The sequence below is a fragment of the Pseudophryne corroboree genome, chromosome 6 (assembly GCF_028390025.1).
Source record: "Pseudophryne corroboree isolate aPseCor3 chromosome 6, aPseCor3.hap2, whole genome shotgun sequence".
Classification (NCBI taxonomy): domain Eukaryota; kingdom Metazoa; phylum Chordata; class Amphibia; order Anura; family Myobatrachidae; genus Pseudophryne; species Pseudophryne corroboree.
The window spans coordinates 410,080,220-410,104,673 of NC_086449.1; the positions used below are offsets into that span (position 1 = coordinate 410,080,220).

Genomic DNA, 24,454 nt, shown 5'->3' on the forward strand with positions numbered 1-24,454 from the left:
CAATTGACATTAAAAAGCAGCTGGTACAGGAAAAAAAGAACTAAGAAGTCCAGGCAAGCTCTATCAGTCTGTCTTACTGGTTTGAAACTCCACTTTTACCATATGATTTCACACTTCTTTCAATAATTGGTCTGGACCCTTCCCTTTAGTATACAAGCTCTTGCAAATATTGTCCTCCTCCCTCTTGTTTTTCCTGAGCTCACTCTATGTCACCAGAGGTCCACTTCTTCTCCCATTCAATGACTGAGAATCTCACCATACTCTGGGTACGTTATCCCTGAGTATTGAATTGACTCCGAACCATGACTTCTGTTATTTTCAGGGACTTTTACTACCCATGTCACAGTTATCTGTCCTACCCAGAATTCCCAGACAATGGTGTGATATTTAGATTTGGTTGTCATGCTATGTACTTTTGCTATGAAACCTGGATAGTGATGGGGGACGAAGGGATGGAGGGTGTGGGATGGGGCTAGGAATCGGAAGGATATGGAGGACAGCAGGGGGTGGGGCCAGCCATAGAGAGGGTAGCTTATATATATATATATATATATATATATATACTGCTCAAAAAAATAAAGGGAACTCTTAAACAACACATCCTAGATCTGAAAGAATGAAATATTCTTATTAAATACTTTGTTCTTTACATAGTTAAATGTGCTGACAATAAAATCACACAAAAATTATCAATGGAAATCAAATGTATTAACTCATGGAGGTCTGGATTTGGAGTCACACTCAAAATTAAAGTGGAAAAACACACTACAGGCTGATCCAACTTTGATGTAATGTCCTTAAAACAAGTCAAAATGAGGCTCAGTGGTGTGTGTGGCCTTCACGTGCCTGTATGACCTCCCTACAATGCCTGGGTATGCTCCTGAAGAGGTGGCGGATGGTCTCCTGAGGGATCCTCTCCCAGACCTGGACTAAAGTATCCGCCAACTCCTGGACAGTCTGTGGTGCAACGTGGCGTTGGTGGATGGAGCGAGACATGATGTCCCAGATGTGCTCAATTGGATTCAGGTCTGGGGAACGGGCGGGCCAGTCCATAGCATCAATGCCTTCGTCTTACAGGAACTACTGACACACTCCAGCCACATGAGGTCTAGCATTGTCTTGCATTAGGAGGAACCCAGGGCCAACCGCACCAGCATATGGTCTCACAAGGGGTCTGAGGATCTCATCTCGATACCTAATGGCAGTCAGGCTACCTCTGGCGAGCACATGGAGGGCTGTGCGGCCCCCCAAAGAAATGCCACCCCACACCATTACTGACCCACTGCCAAACCGGTCATGCTGGAGGATGTTGCAGGCAGCAGAACGTTCTCCTTGGCGTCTCCAGACTCTGTCACGTCTGTCACATGTGCTCAGTGAGAACCTGCTTTCATCTGTGAAGAGCAAAGGGCACCAGTGGTGAATTTGCCAATCTTGATGTTCTCTGGCAAATGCCAAACGTCCTGCACGGTGTTGGGCTGTAAGCACAACCCCCACCTGTGGACGTCGGGCCCTCATACCACCCTCATGGAGTCTGTTTCTGATCGTTTGAGTAGACACATGCACATTTGTGGCTTGCTGGAGGTCATTTTGCAGGGCTCTGGCAGTGCTCCTCCTGTTTCTCCTTGCACAAAGGCGGAGGTAGCGGTCCTGCTGCTGGGTTGTTGCCCTCCTATGGCCTCCTCCACATCTCCTGATGTACTGGCCTGTCTCCTGGTAGCACCTCCATGCTGTGGACACTATGCTGACAGACACAGCAAACCTTCTTGCCACAGCTCGCATTGATGTGCCATCCTGGATGAGCTGCACTACCTGAGCCACTTGTGTGGGTTGTAGACTTCGTCTCATGCTACCATTAGAGTGAAAGCACCGCCAGCTTTCAAAAGTGACCAAAACATCAGCCAGAAAGCATAAGAACTGAGAAGTGGTCTGTGGTCACCACCTGCAGAACAACTCCTTTATTGGGGGTGTCCTACTAATTGCCTATAATTTCCACCTGTTGTCTATTCCATTTGCACAACAGCATGTGAAATTGATTGTCAGTCAGTGCTGCTTCCTAAGTGGACAGTTTGATTTCACAGAAGTGTGATTGACTTGGAGTTACATTGTGTTGTTTAAGGGTTCCCTTTATTTTTTTGAGCAGTGTATATACATCTACTATATAAAAGCAAAAAATGTGTCCTTCTGTCTTTCTATACAAATCCACAGTTTACAAGCGAAGATCGTGAAATTTTACATACAAGCATATTAAAACACGGCCGAGGCAACTAAATCAATTAGAAATCCCTAGCACCCCTAGGAGGGGAGACAGCAGAACAGAGTATACCAGGAGACAGCATAACTCCGGAATTGCTGGAGCAATGTACTCAAAACTTGGTACACATATGCCTTACAATCTGGGAACAAACACTGTGGGGGGGAAGACACCCTCCTCCTCTAGCACCACTAGGGGTGAGGCAGCAGCACTGAGTATTTCAGCAGACAGCATAACTCTGGAATGCCTGCTGCAATTTACAACAAACTTGGTGCTCATATGACTTACACTCTGGAAACAAACACTGTGTCAGATACCCCTAGCACCGCTAGGGGTGGGACAGCAGCACAGAGTATGTCCTCAAACACCATAACTGTGGAAGGCTTGGAGCAATTTACATCAAACTTGGTACACATCTGACTTACTGTACAATATGGTAACAAACTCTGTGTGGGTTAAACACAGCTAGCACCCCTATGGGTGGGACAGCAGCACAGAGTATTTCAGAAGACAGCCTAACTCCCGAATGCCTGGACCAATTTACAATAAACTTTGTACACATATGACTTACAAGCTGGGAACAAACACTGTGGGGGTAAGACACTCCTAGCACCCCTAGGGGTGAGGCAGCAGCAGACAGCATAACTCTGGAATGCATGAAGCAATTTTACACCGAACTTGCTACACAAATGACTTACACTCTGGAAACAAACACTGTGTCAGATACCCCTAGCACCGCTAGGGGTGGGACAGCAGCACAGAGTATGTCAGCAAACACCATAACTGTGGAAGGCTTGGAGCAATTTACATCAAACTTGGTACACATCTGACTTACTGTACAATATGGTAACAAACTCTGTGTGGGTTAAACACAGCTAGCACCCCTATGGGTGGGACAGCAGCACAGAGTATTTCAGAAGACAGCCTAACTCCCGAATGCCTGGACCAATTTACAATAAACTTTGTACACATATGACTTACAAGCTGGGAACAAACACTGTGGGGGTAAGACACTCCTAGCACCCCTAGGGGTGAGGCAGCAGCAGACAGCATAACTCTGGAATGCATGAAGCAATTTTACACCGAACTTGCTACACAAATGACTTACACTCTGGGAACAAACACTGTGGGGGTAACACACCATTAGCACCCCACTGGTGCTTAATACATCTGTGGTAAGATAGACTATAGATTCTCAGTATCATTTGATAATGGGTCCTCATTAGATGATTTAAGATATGAAGGACATGTTTAAGAACTTTCACACAAATTTGCTTATCATTCTTTTGAATTGCATGTTGTTTTGTTAACACCATTTATATGCACCAATAAACTGTATTACCATATTTTAACATAATTTGGAGTTTCAGGATTACATCTGCGTACAAACAACTCTGCATAGGTTGCAATTCCATCTACACACCATCATTAATTAGCCTTATGCAATTGCCTCATTACCAGTCAGTCATGCCATTTAGTCACAAGTGCAGATGCAAAGGAGATATGTATGATTCAAATTTTCACGCATAGAGGCATGCTGTGGCTAAAGAGCTCTGCCCAAGAGTGCTATAAGAGTGCACCGTTATATCTATAGGTTTCATTTTTTTTTGTCCTTCAACTTAAATAAAAGCTTTACTAAATGTTAGTGACATAGATATTCACAACCTGAGTACAGAGAGATACTGACACTTTAGAATGTATGTACTGTACCATGCTACTATTTCCTCAAGGAATAAAGTGATACATCTTTGCTTCCTTCACATTGGGTGTACAGTATGTCACCCCAGTTGCATCACATAATGCATCCATCCATTCCCAAAGTATGTAATTGCTGTCATACTTAGACTGGCAGTCACTGTACACAGTCTGCATACCTCATAAAATGTAGGTATTTCATCCTTTATGTCCACCATATCAGATGTATACAGTGCTATTTGTCATCAGTAACCAGCAAGAACTCAGTTCCTGAACCTCTCATTAAATATGACATAATCAGGAACTGGGTTCCTGAACCTGTCCTAGACCAAAATGTATTTTTCATAAGATAAGTTTTATTTTATTTTAATGTCCATTTTGAGGGCCTTCTTTTCTATCTATCTATCTATCTATCTATCTATCTATCTATCTATCTATCTATCTATCTATCTATCTATCTATCTATCTATCATCTATCACTTTTCTTAATAGTTTCCCCTCAGACTCCTTAGGTTCCTGAATCTATTTTTCCAGAAAAATAGTACTAGATGTATGAATGCCATTCCCTCTATCCATATACTAGGCTTTGATGAAAAGCAGGTCCCAACTACGGTCAGGAAGTCCCTAGAGTTGTACGTGTCAGTTATTAATGTAATGATATGAATGTATGTATGAAACACAGAACCCTGGAGTTGTAATACTGTATAAATTCTTATTATACATAGGATGAGAAAAGAGATGACTTTAGTCAAACATAAAAATTTTTATTGGAAGAATTTGAATGAACATTCTGAACTTTAAACAAGACACGCAGCACTGTCTTTCATAGTAACCAATATTTAGTACGTTTATTAAAAAAAGTGTCAATCAAGAATAATTTGTGTAACCTGCACAGTGGATTTACAATATTGTAATAATACTATTATCGGCTAAAGACACCCATCTTTTTCACTGTTCATACAAAATCTGCAGTTACATTATAAGAAAGACAGGTTTAGTACAGTATATTCAATAGTCTAAACATCTCTGTATCTCCATCATACATTAGAACATACATTTTGGATAATGTGACCACAGTGATTTACATTGTTTCTATTAATAATATTTCTAGATAAGTAAAAACACTTTTTAGCTTATGTGTTCCTTAGGGTTAGAATTTACGAATACACAGCTTAGTGAAATACAAATCACAATATAGTATATTCTTTAGTCCTTTCCGTAACTTTTTACATTGCTCATTCCAGTTACAGATTAGTCATGGTAGAAAGTGTTCATTTGAAGATCAAAAATGCATTGAAGGAGAATAAAATAAGTGGACTTGTGCTTTACTTAGAGTTCTTTGTTATAAGATTGTTCATTATTTCACTTTTCGTGTGCTTTCAATTTACTGTAAGTCTTTCAGCATAGGAGTTCCCATATACTTCCAATGGCTCCTTCACAATCTGTTCCTGTTAGATTTCAACCAATTTAGCCCTGTTTGTGCTTTTTTAATGTCGGGGTGGAAGTCAGGTGCATATTTTAATAGAGACAGATTAGTCTGTGTTGAAATCATATATTTTTTGTTAACATACTAAGCGATAGTTATGAGCATCTGACTTACATATAATCCAATGAGCCTTTCATTCTTTGATTTTCTGAGGTATGAATCACAAGCAGAAGTATTATGATTATACTCTGAAGAGAGAACAGGATTAAATTAGGTAAATACATTAGCACAGTAAATGTATATTGTAATTGACTCTTGATTATGTGGATATTTAGCAAGTATATTGACTCAAGTGGACATACTTTTGTGGTATGAACCAATATTTATAATAATGTTCCTTACCAATTTACCTCAAAATTAGTCATGCCTTGTGACAGCAAGTCTCAGCCGCACATATGCTATCGGTTTCTTGTAAACCAGCTGTGTTGTTGGCTCAGCTCGCAAAATGGATGCCTTAACTTTGTGCGGGAGAAAGGGCTTCTTAAGTGGGAGAAAGCAAAACTTTCTTCATTTAAAAATAACTGTCAATCTAAGGTGTGCACAATCCATTTTTTCTGTCTTCCACTGTAAACAGCCAGGTGAACATTTGGCCTAAATCAGACCTGATCGCAGCAGCAAATTTGTTAGCTAATGGGCAAAACCATGTTTACTGCGGGGGAAGGGAGGGCACATATAACATGTGCAGAGAGAGTTAGATTTGGGTGGGTTATATTGTTTCTGTGCAGGGTAAATACTGGTTGCTTTATTTTTACACTGCAATTTAGAATTCACTTTGAACACACCCCGCCCAAATTTAACTCTCTCTGCATATGTTATATCTGCCCCCCCGCAGTGCATGTGGTATTGCCCATTAGCTAACAAATTTGCTGCTGCGATCAGGTCTGTATTAGGCCCATTAAACCTAATACAGTATCTGTGTCCATTGCCTTCTTTAAAAATACATATTGGTCATAACTATGTGTAGTTGGGTCTTGTTTTCATTATGTAACATATTCAACTGAAGTCATTACATATATTAAACAGACAGAAGCATTGCCAGAACTTTGAGGGCCCCATAGCAACATTTTGAAGGGGCTGCTTCTAGACACCTCTCTGCAGCAGTTATTAATGTTATGCCCAATAGTAGTGCCCTAGCTTATTTTATGAACCATAGTAGTGCCCTAGTTCACATTATGTCACATTGTAGGGATGTCAGTACACATAATGCAACTCAGTACCCCTTTTTCATAATTAAGACATACAGTGTCCCCAGTTTATATTATGTCATATTACAGTGCCCCCAATTCATATTAGTCCACACTTTAGTGCCTCCACTTCATACTGTGCCACATTACAGTAGCTCATATTATGAAACATTAGAATGCCCTCCAGTTCATTTTATACTACATTACAATGAGCAGGTCCAGGGACATAACTAGATATACTGCAGGCCCCAAGGCAAAAGTTTGTAAGGGCCCCTATGTACCACCCAATGGTGAAAAATGTATATAGCATAAGTAACTTTGACAGGAAAGGTGGTGCCCCTCTCAGCTCTGGGTCTCATAGCAGCTGCACCCGCTGCACTTATGGTACCAATGCCTTTGTAAACAGGTAGGGCTTCTTCTTGAGTACATACAGTATGGACAAATACTTCAGACAGTTGAATGTCTTGGTCATTGCAGGGTATATTATTGATTCCCTCTATAGTTCCAGTGTATTGTGAAGAAAATTAACCAAGCTTGTTACTGTAAATATTTAAGAAACATAGTGCTATTTTAAATTAATACTGATATATCTTTATAAGTTGTATTGTTTCCATATCAGTCATTTGCAGAATTACTCCAGAAGCCATACATTCATTTTACTTTTTATATCTCCAGAAACCTTTATGTCAGTGCAACAAAATAGTTGAAAATTACCAAGAAATACATGCTGAAAACCTTGGTAAAGATTTTATTACTGGCTTCTTTACATTAATACTGCCTCATTTGTGCAAAAACAACCAGTTACATAACCTGTAATTATATGCAATCTGAAAGTTATTACAACCTTAACCTAACTTACAAAATAGTCATAGGAAGGTAAATGACCATATACTGAAATGGCAGATGCTGGGAACAGCAAGTTGTGTACTAGAGATGAGCGAAATTATACAGACATTTCTGGTAAAATCGAGATTCATGGTGAAACCGGCTATTTCACAGAGATACTATAAAGACATTGAGTTATATGGAATGTTATTATGCCCTGTGAAGCAGATTAAGAGCTGCATACTATCCACAATTACAATTGCTTCGCGTACATGGAATGAATGTGGATATTATTCACCCGTATGCCCAGATATATGAAGCCACTTCGTCCATATCCATCACTAGCACCAGCCCAATCCTTGTCACACCTTCCATTAACTTTGCCTACTTGCAAATACCCCATTACCCGCCAGTTGTGGCCATTCAGCCTTAAGTGGAATTGTAAATAAGATTCATACAACTCTGCACTGTCTCCTTCTGTGTACATTGATGTGCTGGTGGGATGACGTCAGTTTTGTGTTACTGAGCATGCACTCTGTTTGAACCACATGATAGAGTGCTGCAGTACTGTATGGACTTAGCTCCTCTGTTAGATCTATCACCGCTGTCACAGCCTGCATTACCACTGTTAACTCTGTGCCCACTGCTGTAACTCTGAATACCGCTGTTACCAAATAAGGACATCTGTGTGGACTAATCTCCATTTCACATTCCACTGACACCTATTGAAACCAATATTCTTCGAATAGGTTATACCAATATGAATCACCCGTAGATGTGTGCGCTCTGTAACAGATCAGATTCCACTGGCAAAATGTGCAAAATGTTACTACCAAATGCAGAAAGGTGAAAAAATAACAGAATAGATTTTAAAAGTTTGTTCATCTCTGTTGTATACATAATGCACCTTATGTACATGGTCTCTAAATCTTTATGTTACAGTGGTCATTGAACCTGTCTAAAAAGCTCTAGAACATCATTGTGTACAGTCCTGAATAATATATTATTTTCTGCAAAATAAAAATACAGGACTGCACAAGAAGTGCATATTTTCTAACAGTCTAAAAACCATAAGGTCAGAAATGTTGATAACGATTATAAGGAAGACGTAGTGGAGTCTAGAACCTCTCCTCCATTGCAGATGTTAGGTGTGTAGTGTGCACAGGCCGAGGCTGAGGCTGAAAAATAAACAGACAAAATAAAAATAAATGTAAGGGAAGTATACAAGTAATATAAGAAAGGCAAAACAAAAGTAACAATATTACAAACTAGTGAAAAGAAAAAATCCAGCCCTAAAATAAATCAGTTGACATTTTTCTTCAGATAAGAAAAAACAAAATGTTTTTTCCCTCGCACCCTAAGGGCTTGCTAATAGCCTGTAGGGTACGTGGGAAAAACGCTTTTGTTTTTTTCTTGTCTAGAACAACCCACTCCTGCAGCACCGGAGGAATGTTATCAGTTTGATTTGAGCAGTTTGCCATTATATATTATTTTTCTTCTGATACCAGTTTTTCTGCTGTGTCCTTGGAATCTTCTGTCGTACCAAAAGCTGATGTTCAATTTTCGGCAAATACATTTAGGGGTAAATTTACTAAAGGTCAGGTTTGTCAGATTAATATTGGGCATAGATGGCAGATTGCAGTCTATAATATCAGAATTTACTATGTATCAGTTTAAATTGTCATTTGTAACCCACCTTTGATACCCATTGGATTTCAACCCCCTGTACCACAACAGATCCAAAGGCTAATCCACCATTAATCTGTGGCAGAGTGAAAGCACTGCACAAATAATACCCCTTTTAGAACGCCAGCTTTTAACACAGGTTATTGCACATGAGCGCACATAACCCGTGTTACTGTATGGTCTGAAAGGGCCCAATTGGAATAATCCAGGTAGCTAGCAGGGTTGAATACGTGTTCAACCTGGCTCGCTGTGGTGTGAATGGGGAGCCGGGTTGATGCAACCCATTTCCCGTCCACTCTGTGTGGACGGGCGGTGCTTGGAGATCATGTGATCTCTAAGCGCTGTCCCCGCAGCGTCACCACTGACATCACCAACCTGGCAATATGCCAGAACATGGTGGTGGCAGCATTATGCTGTGGGGTTGTTTTTCAGCAGCAGGGACTGGTAAACTGTTTAGAGTCAAGGGAACGATGGATGGTGCTAAATACAGGAATATTCTTGAGCAAAACCTGTTTCAGTCTGCCTGTGATTTGATACTGGGATGGAGGTTGACCTTCCAGCAGGACAATGACCCAAAGCATACTGCTAAAGCAACACTCGAGTGGTTTAAGGGGAAACATTTAAATGTGTTGGAATGGCCTAGTCAAAGCCCAGATCTTTATCCAATTGAGAATCTGTGGTCAGTCTGTGGTCAGACTTGAAGATTGCTGTTCACAAGCAGAAACCATCCAACATGAAGGAGCTGGACCAGTTTTGCCTTGAGGAATGGGCAAAATCCCAGTGGCAAGATGTGCCAAACTTATAGAGACTTATCCAAAGCGACTTGCAGCTGTAATTACCACAAAAGGTAGCTCTACAAAGTACTGACTTTCGGGGGGTGAATAGTTATGCATGCTGAAGTTTTCTGTTATTTTGTCCTATTTGTTGTTTGCTTCAAACCCCCCCCCCAAAAAAAAAAAACCATCTTCAAAGTTGTAGGCATGTTCTGTGAATGAAATGATGCAAAACTTCAAACAATCCATTTTAATTACAGGTTGTGAGGCAACGAAACATGATAAATGCTAAGGGGGTGAATACTTTAGCAAGGCACTGTATGTGTGTGTGTATATATATATATATATATATATATATAGCTATCTTGTGGCAGTCCAGTCTGGATGCCACCCCACGTGTTTGCAGGACAGGGCACAACAGTTCGGGTGCCCCGGGCTAAGGCATCCTGGGTTTAAGACTGGACCAAGAGGAAGCCGAGGGAGGTGTTGGGACACAGCAGGTTGTCTCTTTAATGTTGTGTCAAAGATTATCTGGCAGTTGGAAATTATAGTATTGTATTGCCGTTGATACACAGAAATACCCTGCAATTTCATACATGAGATCTTATCCATGCAGGTCTGGTCCAGGTATTGGAGCAAGTTCTCCCAACAATCAGACACACCTGTGCCACACTTTTATAAAGCTCGTTAGGGTAAGAGTTCAGGGCTCCTAATGCCAACAAGTGGGCAGGCGATAGAGGGCGGGCCAGTGGGTTAGAGACAGTGAGCCTGAGATTGTGTACATGTTGTTTGTGAACTGGTGCCTAATTAAGGTACCCATTGAAACTTGCTGTGAAACGTCGGTTTACTATGCTGTGGAAGTAAACGGTCTGCTTTTCTTTAACACAATTGTGCCAGCGTCTTGTCTGGTGGAAGGTCGCTTGTTACAATATATATATATATATATATATATATATATATATATATATTTTGGAAAGAGGCACTCAAACATCAGAAGTACATGAAAAAAAGTCTTATAAATTTATTTTCACCCAAGGGCAGACATTTCAGATAAGATCACTTAAGTGATGGTGGCTCAGCATAAAATCTTGAACATAAGTCAGAAAATTCACAGCACTACAAAGTGCTTTTCGATAAAGAAGTGTTTGCTCATTAGAGGGACATGAAAAATCAAACCAGTCAGTCCGTCGACCTCGGTCCCATATGGACCGTTCAAGACCCGCACATCATATTACTGTCACCTTCCACTTTCCAGAGCCATCTGCAAGCAAACACCCACTAGACACAGCCAATTAAATACCCTTCATAATTAACATTACTTACTATAGCTGATCCCATTCACCAATTCAAACACCCGCGGCGTGCATCTCACCTCAATGCGCATGTACCGAATAGACTGTCACATATCACATTACTACGTTACCGCGCCGGAGCGTTCATGCGTTCCACGGCGCTGAGAGTTTCCGGATACATCACGTGATCAGCCTGTCAACCAATGCCGCACACGCCTCTGCGTTCTACGGCCTGGAAGACTTCCGGGTGCCACGCGATACAACCATCTCACAGCCACAACTGACAAAACTTTATTGACCAGCACATAAACAAACAGGGCTGTTGCCATGACTACCACGTGACGTATACACCAGACGACCGCCTTCATGTCACATCACGGGGAATCATACAGGCATTATCCACAGAATATCAGATGTCAGTATTATGTACACTTAAGTACACAATTTCAACAAGAGCAAATGGTACATCATGAGGAGCAAGGTAGCACATCAACGCAGGTGTGAGGGACATGTTCAACAGCTAGAATAATGATAATAATTCACTACAGCAAAGCAATAATCAATACCTAGCATAATACTATTTGTCCCAAAGTGTTCGCTTGCAGAATAAGCTTCCGGACAGTGATCACATTCCAAAATGCTATGTGCAAACTATAACAATCACAATTAAATAACACATAATATTTTAAATAATATTGTAAAAGACCATGAACCCTAGTGGAGTGCCAATCATGCACAAAGCAAATTAAGGTGTCCAGCTATAACTCCACACTATAAAAAGCACCGAAAGTTATTATTCTCATTCAAGCCTTTAGGAGACTTGGTGTCCAATGAATAGATCTACCGGGCTTCAGTTTGGAGTAACTTTCTTCCTCGGTCTCCACCCCTGGCCAACTTTGGAATATGGTCTATGATCATGCACTTTAATGTTGCAAGTTGATGTCCATTTTGAAAAAAATGCCAAGCCACCGGCTTATCACTCTTTTGGTTCAAGATTGCCTGTCGAATAGAGAGGCGATGGTTCGCCATCCTTTCTCTAAATGTGGTAGTTGTCTTGCCCACGTAATAGAGTCCACAAGGGCATGTTAAAATATAAACGACAAAGTCCGTTGTACAAGTAACTTGATGCTTATAACATAACAAAAAACAAACAATAAAAAATTAAAAATGAAAAAATTATTGTCACATATTGCACAATGCCCTAGATTTTTCATTTTTAGTGTTTGTTTTTTGTTATGTTATAGATTTTTTTGATTTGGTAAGGTTTTTTTGATCTTTTATATTGATTTGTGGCTATGACTCTCTTGGGGGCCATTTGTGTATATGGATATTGAAGGAATTCTGGTTGGTCAGTATTTGATAGTAATAGCTGTTTTGAATTGGCTCTTATGAGTGTTGATGTACCCTGAATCATGTCACAAGGAGCTAGGTTACTGGATGAATAGCTGTTAAATTTAGCGGAGAATGCGCAAATTAGCTTAACAGACGATGATGCAGAAAAAGTATTGTTTGAACAAGAGGAATTTAGTCATGTACCGGCTGATAGTGCAGTAGATCTTTATTACAAATTGTTAAGATTGAGTAAACGAGAAGTAGATCTGGTTCTCCATGATCAATTTTTATCAGATTACTACCGACAAAAAAAGATCCCACGTGGTTTCAGGGTTCATAATATTCCCACCATTGAGCGTACCAACCCTAGTTTTTGTAGTAAATGGTGTGGAGTTTTAAATAAGTGTTCCCTGGATTTAATTTTGCTGGTAGTGGAGGAAGTTGGGAATGAGTTAAAACGTACTAAATCTGACCTTGATGATTTTAAGACTCATCACCAATCTAAACTTGTTGAAGATAAGTCTGAAAAGTGGCTAGAAAAACTTACTGCACAAATTGACCAGTACAGGAATGATTTAATAACGTTTAAGAAAAATAAGCTTGAGACAGTTCACAATGATTATCGCAACCATACGGTATACAGATGGCTTACTGGGGAGAATATGAGAACGCCTAGACAGCGCTATCCTGTTAATAAGTACAGAGTACCGTTTTCAGTGGACTCCTCCAATTCATCCTCCAAAACAGAGAGTAATGATTTATTACCACCTAGTGGACAGGCTTTTTTAGGAGCTCCAGTGGATCCCACAGGGATTGGTGGCAGCAGGGGCGGAAGGGCCGCACAAGACGGAGCAAAAGGAAGAAGGGGAAGAAGGGGGAGATGATTGTTAACAATGTATTTAATTTGTCAAAATACATATTGTCTCCAGCTGAGGAATCTGTATTATCGTTGGGGCTTTCTTTTGTGCTCACGTTTAAACGTGATGAGTTTGACTCTCGTGTGGATTTATACAAATTAGGCCGCAAATTACGGCTTAGGGAATTTTTCAAAGACACTGATGTGTCTGAAGAAGGCACAAACGAGTTTAGTTTGAAAAAAATCAAGTGGTTTTGATCCCATATCAGCCAATTCAATTATTAAGACCTTTTTAATGATGGTTGAAAATGATTTGGATGGGTCCACTAGAAAGTCAAGCCATTATCACAATTTATCTTTTGAACAGAGAATGGCTATTAAGTCTCTACAAAGTAATAATGAGATTGTGATACATACAGCTGACAAGGGTGGGGCGGTGGTAGTGTTAGATTATCAATACTATCATGATGATGTCCTAACACAATTGAGTGATATTGTCACCTATTCTAAGAGAAGGTTCAATCCAATGTATGATATAAAAACTAAAGTTGATGCTTTATTGGCCCGTGGCCTAACTAGTGGATATTTGGATGAGCACCTGGTGAAAGCTCTCACAGTTGAACATCCAGTTACTCCAATATTGTATTGTATCCCTAAGATACATAAATCGGCCGATAGGCCTCCGGGTCAGCCAATAGTGTCTGCGGAGAATTCGGTATTACAACCATTGCAAAGTATGTAGATTTCTTATTGCAACCAGTGGTTGTTAGCAGTAAGAGCTACATACAGGACACAGGAGATTTCTTGAAAAAGCTTTCTCAAATAGAAATTTTACCGGCTGATTAGTTGTTTGCTACGATGGATGTTTCATCGTTATACACTGTCATACCCCATGACCTTGGTGTTATGGCTGTCGAACAAGCATTGTCCATTTTTGAGTTTTGTGGACCTCCAGTTGATTTTATATGTGACATGATTCGGGTCATCCTCACACAGAACCATTTCCAATATGCGGATTCATTTTATGTGCAGAATGCTGGGACTGCGATGGGTTCAAATCTGGCACCTGTGTATGCCAATATATTTATGGCACAATATGAAGAAGTTAACATCTATCCCAGATTCGGTCCCAGCATTCTGCACTATTATAGATACATCGATGATATTTTCATCATATGGAAGGGTACTTGTGAAAGCTTTAAGGAAATGGTTGTGGAGTTAAATTGGCTTTCTAGCCCTATTCGTTTCACATTTAATGTTCAGTTTGACCAGATAGAGTTCCTTGACGTTTTGGTGTTCAGAGATGGTAGCCGGTTAGGTACTACTTTGTACCGTAAAAGTACAGATAGAAATACGTTTTTATACTCTACAAGCCATCACCCTGGTTTCCTTAAAAATGGTTTGCCAATTTCTCAGTTTTTGCACGTAATGCACAATAATACACAATCAGATTTACGTGAATTACAACTTGATGAAATGGCCACCAGGTTTAGGGAAAGAGGGTATGGATCAGGAATGATCAAAAAGGCCCTTAAAAGGGCACATTTTTTTTTCACGGGAGACAAAAACCTCCAGGTGTAAAAACATTGGATAGAATGGTAGTTACTACCCAATATGATATCAATGCACCAATTTTTGCAAGTTCAGTGAAAAAAACATTGGCCTATTATTGCCACCGACAAAGCTTTCCGAAAGGTTGTGAAGAAGCCATTAATATCGTTCTCTAGGGGCCCTAATTTGAAACAAATACTGATGCAACCTATGAAGAATTTCAACACAAAATCAAGGGACACTTGGCACACCACTCGTAGGATGGGCTGCTTTAGGTGCTCTGGATGCACAAGGTGCAACAGTATGTTAACGGGAAAAGTGTTTGCTCATCCGCATACCGGAATTTTTTTTCCAATTAAGCATCAAGTTACTTGTACAACAGACTTTGTTGTTTATATTTTAACATGCCCTTGTGGACTCTGTTACGTGGGCAAGACAACTACCACATTTAGAGAAAGGATGGTGAACCATCGCCTCTCTATTCGACAGGCAATCTTGAACCAAAAGAGTGATAAGCCGGTGGTTCAGCATTTTTTTCAAAATGGACATCAACTTACAACATTAAAGTGCATGATCATAGACCATATTCCAAAGTTGGCCAGGGGTGGAGACCGAGGAAGAAAGTTACTCCAAACTGAAGCCCGGTGGATCGATTCATTGGACACCAAGTCTCCTAAAGGCTTGAATGAGAATAATAACTTTTGGTGCTTTTTATAGTGTGGAGTTATAGCTGGACACCTTAATTTGCTTTGTGCATGATTGGCACTCCACTAGGGTTCATGGTCTTTTACAATATTATTTAAAATATTATGTGTTATTTAATTGTGATTGTTATAGTTTGCACATAGCATTTTGGAATGTGATCACTGTCTGGAAGCTTATTCTGCAAGCGAACACTTTGGGACATATAGTATTATGCTAGGTATTGATTATTGCTTTGCTGTAGTGAATTATTATCATTATTCTAGCTGTTGAACATGTCCCTCACACCTGCGTTGATGTGCTACCTTGCTCCTCATGATGTACCATTTGCTCTTGTTGAAATTGTGTACTTAAGTGTACATAATACTGACATCTGATATTCTGTGGATAATGCCTGTATGATTCCCCGTGATGTGACATGAAGGCGGTCGTCTGGTGTATACGTCACGTGGTAGTCATGGCAACAGCCCTGTTTGTTTATGTGCTGGTCAATAAAGTTTTGTCAGTTGTGGCTGTGAGATGGTTGTATCGCGTGGCACCCGGAAGTTTTCCAGGCCGTGGAACGCAGAGGCGTGTTCGGCATTGTTTGACAGGCTGATCACGTGATGTATCCGGAAACTCTCAGTGCCGTGGAATGCATGAACGCTCCGGCGCGGTGACGTAGTAATGTGATATGTGAGAGTCTATTCGGTACATGCACATTGAGGTGAGACGCACGCCGTGGGTGTTTGAATTGGTGAATGTGATCAGCTATAGTAAGTAATGTTAATTATGAAGGGTATTTAATTGGCTGTGTCTAGTGGGTGTTTGCTTGCAGATGGCTCTGGAAAGTGGAAGGTGACAGTAATATGATGTGCGGGTCTTGAACGGTTCATATGGGACCGAGGTCGACGGACTGACTGGTTTTATTTTTCATGTCCCTCTAATGAGCAAACACTTCTTTACCGAAAAGCACTTTGTAGTGCTGTGAATTTTGTGAATTATGTTCAAGATTTTATGCTGAGCCACCATCACTTATGTGATCTTATCTGAAATGCCTGCCCTTGGGTGAAAATAAATTTATAAGACTTTTTTTCATGTACTTTTGATGTTTGAGTGCCTCTTTCCAAAACATATTTCTACTGGACCATTGAGGAACAGATTTGAGGGTGCACCTACCTTTATTAGTATTTAGAAGTGTGCAAATGTTTATCTCAATTTATATATATATATATATATATATATATATATATTATACATGCAGATGACCAGCCATACTGTGCATTAGGTAAATAAATTATGTTGGCCGCCCCGGTCCCTCAGTACAGTGGCTCACACTTTGCCTGCCCTCTCTCATACTCATCAGAATTGTATCAGCGATAATAGTACAGCACTTTGCACTTAATAGACTAAACTGCAATATTCGATCTATACTGTAGTTTGTAAGCTTGCGAGCAAGGCCCTCTTACCGTTTTGTCTGTCTGTTATTAACCAGTCTTGTCTTATTAATATTTGTACAGCGCAATGGAATATGCTGACACTAAATAACATAATAATAAATAATAATAATAATAATATTAATAAAAATAATAATAATAATAATAATAATAATAATAATAATAAAAAAAATCATCACCATCATCTAGTAATAAAAAATATGGCAAAAAAGTATACATTTTAATGAATAAACCTTACTTAATGTAAGTTATAAATTAATTTTCTAAACCATGAAACTTCTTCCCATTTATTGAAAATTTGTGTTTTAGCCTTTGTCTTTCATTAACGAGTATATCAGTCAGATTGCTATTGAAGTACAGTTTCAAAATACACTAAGTCAGAATGGACTAAAAATAACAGGTCTGATATCACTAGACTTTATGAGATTGGTGTACTATAAAATTGCACGTATTGCTTCTTGTGCGATATTTCTCATTAACTGTCTTATAGTGCTCACAACATAATGGTTTTATTGTCCCTCTAGGGTTTGGATTCTCATCGATTGCAAGTTTCCAATACAGGTACTTTTCAGAGTTGTAATTAAAATTTCTATGAAAACACTCTGACAAGGTAGCTGAAAACTAAAATAGTTATTGACAGTGCTGTCCATACAGATTCTGCACTATGCCAAAGATACACAGGCAACCCATTAAAAACATGTGAAGTAAATGTGAGGAACCCATTCATAAAGCTTTTTGGAATACTTTAGGCTCTATTAAAAAAGCTGTGAAAAGCCCTTTTTCAAAGATAAAAGGAACTCTCACAGCTTCATGCTATTCATGAAGTGGGAACTGTCACGCTCTGACCAATCAGTGCAGCCCTATTCATCCTTATGGGGAGAGTCTGCGATTGACCTCTCATTAGCAGCGGTGACTTGAAAGGGACAAATTGCATCATCTATGAGAATTTATTTTTTGCCAAGTACCTATGATATTGTATCATCATAGAATGAAGAGGATCTATCCCGTTGGATTGATTGAGTGAGTAATAAATTGGTAAATGAGGAATGTGTGAGGGAGTGTTTTTGAAATAAATTATTTTTTCTACAATGTCTTGTCTTTGTTTTGAAATTTTGTCTTACAGATGGACTACAGGTGCCATATGCTGGTACTTGTGGTTCCCCTAGTGCCATCATGCCCCGGCAGCCTTGCAGGGGCTGTAGTGTATCTGTACAAAACAATATTATTTCTATTAACCATTACCTCTGTACTCAAAGAATCGATGGTACTGAGAAAAGACAGATTGCTATTGGCTCTAGGGCTATTTGGCCCCAGGAGGGGGACCCTCACACTGCTGGGGTCTCCCCTTTATGGCTACATTACCCTTGGCTGGTCCATGCTAGTGCTAGTAATGGAAAATTTACGGAGGGGACCCTTTGCTTTTTTTATTTTTGATATTTACACAGAGCACACAGAGATTGCTGCATTAGCATTTATTTTGCTGCCCTCTGCCCCATCTATTCTTTTGTGAGTTAATCTGGAAAGTCTAGAACAGGGGTAGCCAACCCTGGTCCTCGAGAGCTACCAACAGTTAACGTTTTCCAGGTCTCCTCACAGAATCACAAGTGAAGTAATTAGCTCCAACTGTGGATCTTTTAAAATGTGTCAGTTAGTAATGACTGCACCTGTGCACCTACTAGGTGAGCTGGAAAACGTGAACTGTTGGTAGCTCTCGAGGACCAGGGTTGGCTACCACTGGTCTAGAACTTACAGAGTATTACACCTGGTGAGTTGTATGTTTACATTAGAAACATCTGGGGGATGCGTTCAATCACACCAAAATGATTGGGACTAGATTCTGGAGAGCGCACATCTACTTTCAGGCTATGACTTTAATCTGTGACTTTAATGCTGTGACTTTAATCTTTCTGAAGAATTGCCACTTTGTAAAAATTTGAGACTATTACATTCCTCCCATAGGCTAATTACTTTTAGTATTGATGCCAATAATGCTTAATTTTGTAATTATTACTAAAAGTTACTGTACTGTATACCTACGTGCTTTTCTACTGTCCACCCTGGGTAAGTTTCCGGAAGGGAAATTAAGGTGCACTGCCATGAATCATGCAAAGGGTTCACTGCAGGGCCATGATTGTGATTTGCTGAGAAACATAACCTCACATCCCTCTCCAACACCCCCCCCCCCAGTATCCATTGAGAGAGGTTGAACTGATGTCATAAGAATCTTGGGACACCCCCAAATTTGTGTGCCTCCCAGTCCTCCTGCAGAGTAGGCAATTATGCTGAATAGTTTCCCTTTATGCAAGGCTGTAGTGAAAGCAGTATGGATGCTAAGAACACAAGGCCCAAGTCACACAAAAGCCACATGCAGTAGGCTTCAACACCAAGGTAACAGTTACAGGGAACCACCACAAGCAGCACCCGCTCAGCTCCCATAAAAAGAGCCACAATCATGAAGATAAGCTCCCTGCTCCTTTCAGAGATGCTGATGTGAACTAATAAGATAATGACAATGTTAGTCAAGAGGAGCCCAGAAGAGACAGCAAGGAGAAGAAACTGGTGAGAAACTGTAGAGAAGTTGACAGAAGCCCTAAGTTAAGTAAACTAGCAGGAGAAATGATACTGTAGGTAGAACTTTTGTGTGTTTGTGTGTGTGTGTGTACAGAGCATAACACATCTACTTGTCACCTGTAATGGCCCCTATACATCACCAGCTGTGATGCCCCAATTTCCCCAACCTGCCGGCACCTCCTGTTGGCAGCCAGCAATGATTGGCTGTCAGGGAATCAGGGAAATGAAACATGTTAAAATGCTTGATTCCCCGATCCCGACTAGAAACAATCGGAATCAGGGGGTCCTTTTTTTTACATTCCCGGATCGCTGATCATTAATGCATTGTGGGATATCTGTCCAGGCAATTTAGTTGGTTTCAGCTTGCATCCCATAGAGATATGAGCTGAAACAAGCAAGGTTTCCATACCATAGCGTGAGATTCCAATATAATCTGTCCCTTGGTGTTAAATGAGGCATATTGTTTGCCCGAGTCAACTTCACCTGTTCCTTAGGGACAAGATATGATTGCCTAAATTACCCTTAAAAGGCATCATAAGAATGCTTTCTACACACAGACTTCAGTACTTCAACAACCGCCTTGAGTCTTATTGCAGAAAGAGCGCTATATAAATAAAATTATTAATATTATTATTATTATTAACATTGATAGTAATTAATCATTTAGAATGTACTGACATCAACAAATCTACTTGGAGAGACAAATATCTACATAATTACAAATATATTATCAGTTAACCAACCATCAACAGCAAAACGTCACTGAAAACAGCAAAAAGTCACTGAAATACAAGTAATCTTATACAATTAAAAACAAATCTACGAGAGATTTGTCATCCCTATTCTCATCTAAACTCCAAGATTAAATAAACTTTAAATGGAAATTATATTAATGAAATGTTGGGGATGGTGTTGGATAGAAGCGGGCAAACTATTAAATGTAGGTGCTATCCATTTATTGCCAGGGCCGGTTAGTGAGAATGTGGCATATTCTCAGAGCCGGCCCTAACCAATAGGATTCCCTAGGCAAGATTTTGGCTGGTGCCCCCTAGCACCGCCGCTAGTTCTGCAAGAGATGCCTGGCATGAGTCAGCTGGCAGCTCTGCTAACGTCAGGCACCTTTTGTTTATGGAAATACATCTTATTTGCATTACTATGTGGCTAGGATGCACAAGCAGCTTCTGCTGATTAAAATGATATGCAGTATGCCTTTATTCTGTGTGCGACTGCGGCTGTATCTGCATACGAAATGCTACATTACAGTGGTTTCCAGGAATACACACAGAATATAGGCATGCCGCATATCATTTTAATCAGCAGAAGCTGCTGGTGCCCCTAAACATACCAAATGCCCTAGGCATTTGCCTAGTTTGCCTATGCCTAAGGCCGGCTCTGCATATTTTTCAAATCTACATGCTACCCGTTTATTTTTACAGCTTGTTGGGGGAAGGCGGGCTATTATATATATATATATATATATATATATATATATATATATACGCACTCACTTTATGGGAAAAGTGTTTATCAGGATGTTTATTCCAAAAAAATAATTTCCCATTTCAAACAGTATTCATGCATCAACCGACAGCCGTTTCAACCACCTTCAAGTGGTTTTCCTCAGGGGTTAAAGAAAAGGAAAACCACTAGAAGGTGGTCTTTGTGTTTTTTTCATAAAGTGAGTACATTTATATACTTTTTCTGGACCTTGCACCATTGCCTTTAAATATTCATTTTTGAGTGCTGTCACACTCCCTGGCACTCCTTCCAGCATTACAATAATTGAGCTTAACATACCAGAAGCAGCTACAGGTAGTCAAAACTGCAAGAACAGTAAGAGGAGAGCAGCAGAGGGTTGGACAATAGTCTAGTGCTTGTAAAGCATTGACGTGCGGTGGGGTGAGGCAGGTGAGGCAGAGCCTTTCTGGTCATACTAACGTTTGTGCCAGACTTTTGACTGTATGAAGTAAATGAAAAATACAAAGAATATGTTTGAAATATCTTCTTTGCATTATTCTAATAATTTTTAGAGCCAAAACTCTGGAGTAAAAAGTCTATGGCAGATGAGGCAATGCCTCAACTGCTTATCTTTTCTGCACATCTCTGATCAAAACTCACTAAATTTCCAGGAGTTTATACTGCTGCTCCTGTGTATAATGCCCAGATGTACGCTTTGGCTCATGTATTGCATGTAAATCTGACTCTGGTGCTAGCCAGTGCCTCCTGAGCTATTTAGTTCACCGCACGTCCCTGTTGTAAAGGACTAGGCCCATCCCCTAGAGTAGGATCACTACGTTTCCTCTGTCATGTGGTTGGAGGAAGCATCACACCAAAATTAGGGATGGGCGGTGTCACTATTCTCTCTTGCCCAGGACACTAAAATGTCTAGTTATGGCTCTTCCTTTAGTGCTTTTAGTGTGAACTAAAGACTGTTCTAAGCATATTTAGGTAGGAAAAACATGGTGTTTTTGGTGTTTTATGTTGCCTTTGCAGAAATTATTTTGGCTGCAAAACTTGCTAAAAACTTTAAAGGGGATTTAGAATAAAATAACAGTAGATATTTTTACATTTTGTGTTAGTTAAAACTAGTGGTAACCCTGACATTTTTTTAAATACTTACACTGGGAATACGTAGTTGCAGTACCACTAACGCTGAATCTATTTAAATGGAGTCTGTGTGTTACAACATTTTTCTGTGGCTGAAATAGAATGATGTGAACCTTCGGTGTAAACAGGCATCCTAAGACTACAAAACCACTGAGGCTTACAGAAATACACATGGTTGTAGTTTGGACCTGTAAGAAAAGAAAAATAGTAACATCATTTTCATTTTACAAGCTATTCATCATATATGGTATTACTTCACAATGAATAAAAAACTGAGGTCACACACCAAGACTGAGGTAAAGTATATAGGAAGCTATACTATGATGCTGTTTCACAGTTTGGGGCACAATTCTATAAAGAATTCCAACAAAAACTAGACTACAAGTCTCAGTTGCTTAAATAGGAAAGTTTAAGTAAACATTGTTCAATATAAATAGTTAATATTGTTTTCTATTATACAATGGGTACTATATTAAAAAAAGCATGCAGCACTTATTATTGAAGGTCAAGCAGAATATGTTTTTTTTTCTTCCAATAAACACTTATAGCTCCACTATTGTAATGGGCAGCAGTGAGTTGATGTTTTAGAATGCAATATAATATAACAAATCCACCAGGTCTTGTTTATGAAATGTAATATTTGCAGTTCATTTGAAATGTAAGATGAATGTTGTAAAAGTAACAAAGTTTTACATTTACTGTACATAGGGGGTCATTCCGAGTTGATCGCACCAAGCAACTTTTTGCTGCTGGTGCGATCAACTAATCTCTGCCTATGGGGGAGTGTATTTTGGTATAGCAGGGCTGCGTTCGCTTGTGCAACCCTGCTATACTAAAAATGTTTCACTCAAAACTAGACCAGCCCTGCAGCTACTTACCCAGTGCGATGGATCCAGCGATAAAGGTCCTGGCTGTGACGTCATACATCCGCCCTCCGTTCTCCTGGACACGCCTGTGTTTATTTTACCACTCCCTGAAAACGGCTGGAACAATGAGTATCTGCCCCGGAATGCCTCCCGCCTGTCCACCTTCTTGCGATCGCCGCTGCAATCACATTTGTCGTTGGCATCGTCGTTGCCCGGTGACATTAGTCACCAGGCAATGACATGCGTGCGCAAAGCGACCGCCGCGCATGCGCATTTCCGACCCGTTCGCACCGCAGCAAAGAACCGTTGCGTGCGAACGGCTCGGAATGACCCCCACAGGCCCTCATTCCGAGTTGATCGCTCGCTAGCTACTTTTTGAAGCCATGCAAACGCATAGTCACCGCCCACGGGGGAGTGTATTTTCACTTTGCAAGTGTGTGAACGCATGTGCAGCCCAGCAGTACGAAAAAGTTTTTTGCAGTTTCAGAGTAGGTCTGAACTTACTCAGCCCTTGCGATCACTTCAACCTGTCCGGTCCCGGAATTGACGTCAGACATCCGCCCTGCAAATGCCTGGACACGCCTGCGTTTTCCCTACCACTCCCAGAAAATGGTCAGTTGACACCCACAAACGCCCTCTTCCTGTCAATCTCCTTGCGATCGGCTGTGCGAATGGATTCGTCGCTAGAAGCATTGCACAGCAACGATGCTGTTTGTACCCGAACAATGCGCGTGCGCATTGCGGTGCATACGCATGTGCAGTAGTAACCTGATCGCTGCACTGCGAAAAATGTCAGCGAGTGATCAACTCAGAATGAGGGCCATAATCCTATGAGTAACATGTACAGTATGTTTGCAGTTTTGCTCATAATGACTACTTTAGAAAATATGTATGGAAAAGTAATTGATCCATGTGTATGGTCACTACAATACAGTAGCTGAGAATAATATCTATGCAGGCTTTTTTATATAATAATATCTATGCATCCTTCACGGTAGACATCACTCAGTGCTTGAAAAAAGGTCTTACAGTATATAACCATTGTGTTAACAGATCACACAAAGGTTGTTTTTATATACTGTATGTACACTTCTTTCACAATTTGACAGTGCTGCATGATGTGCAGCTAGCAGGTGTGGGACATTCCTAAGCATAGGCCATCACTGCTGCCTGGGAGAGGGGGCTTGACTGGAGGAGAGTTATGGCTCCAATGGAGCATTAAGCCCTGTGAGCTCAGGGTGTCTCTGGAGTTCTATGAGCTGATGGGTATTTGTCTTAGGCTGACTTGGTCGCATCTGAGGCGGCCACGTCAAGCTCCTGGGTCAAAAGTAATTAAGGGCA

General features: G+C 40.3%; 1 protein-coding gene across 1 annotated transcript in view; it reads right to left on the minus strand.

Moving 5' to 3' along the window:
• Positions 1-4,724: 4,724 nt before the first annotated feature.
• Positions 4,725-24,454, minus strand: part of GRM3 (glutamate metabotropic receptor 3) — a 522,963-nt gene continuing 503,233 nt past the window's right edge. Inside the window, exons 5-6 of the mRNA XM_063926928.1 lie at positions 22,261-22,435; positions 4,725-8,619 (exon numbers count right to left, since the gene is read on the minus strand). Of these exons, the coding sequence (XP_063782998.1) occupies positions 8,537-8,619; positions 22,261-22,435 (258 nt within the window). The 3' untranslated portion in view covers positions 4,725-8,536. The remainder of the gene's footprint in view (positions 8,620-22,260; positions 22,436-24,454) is intronic.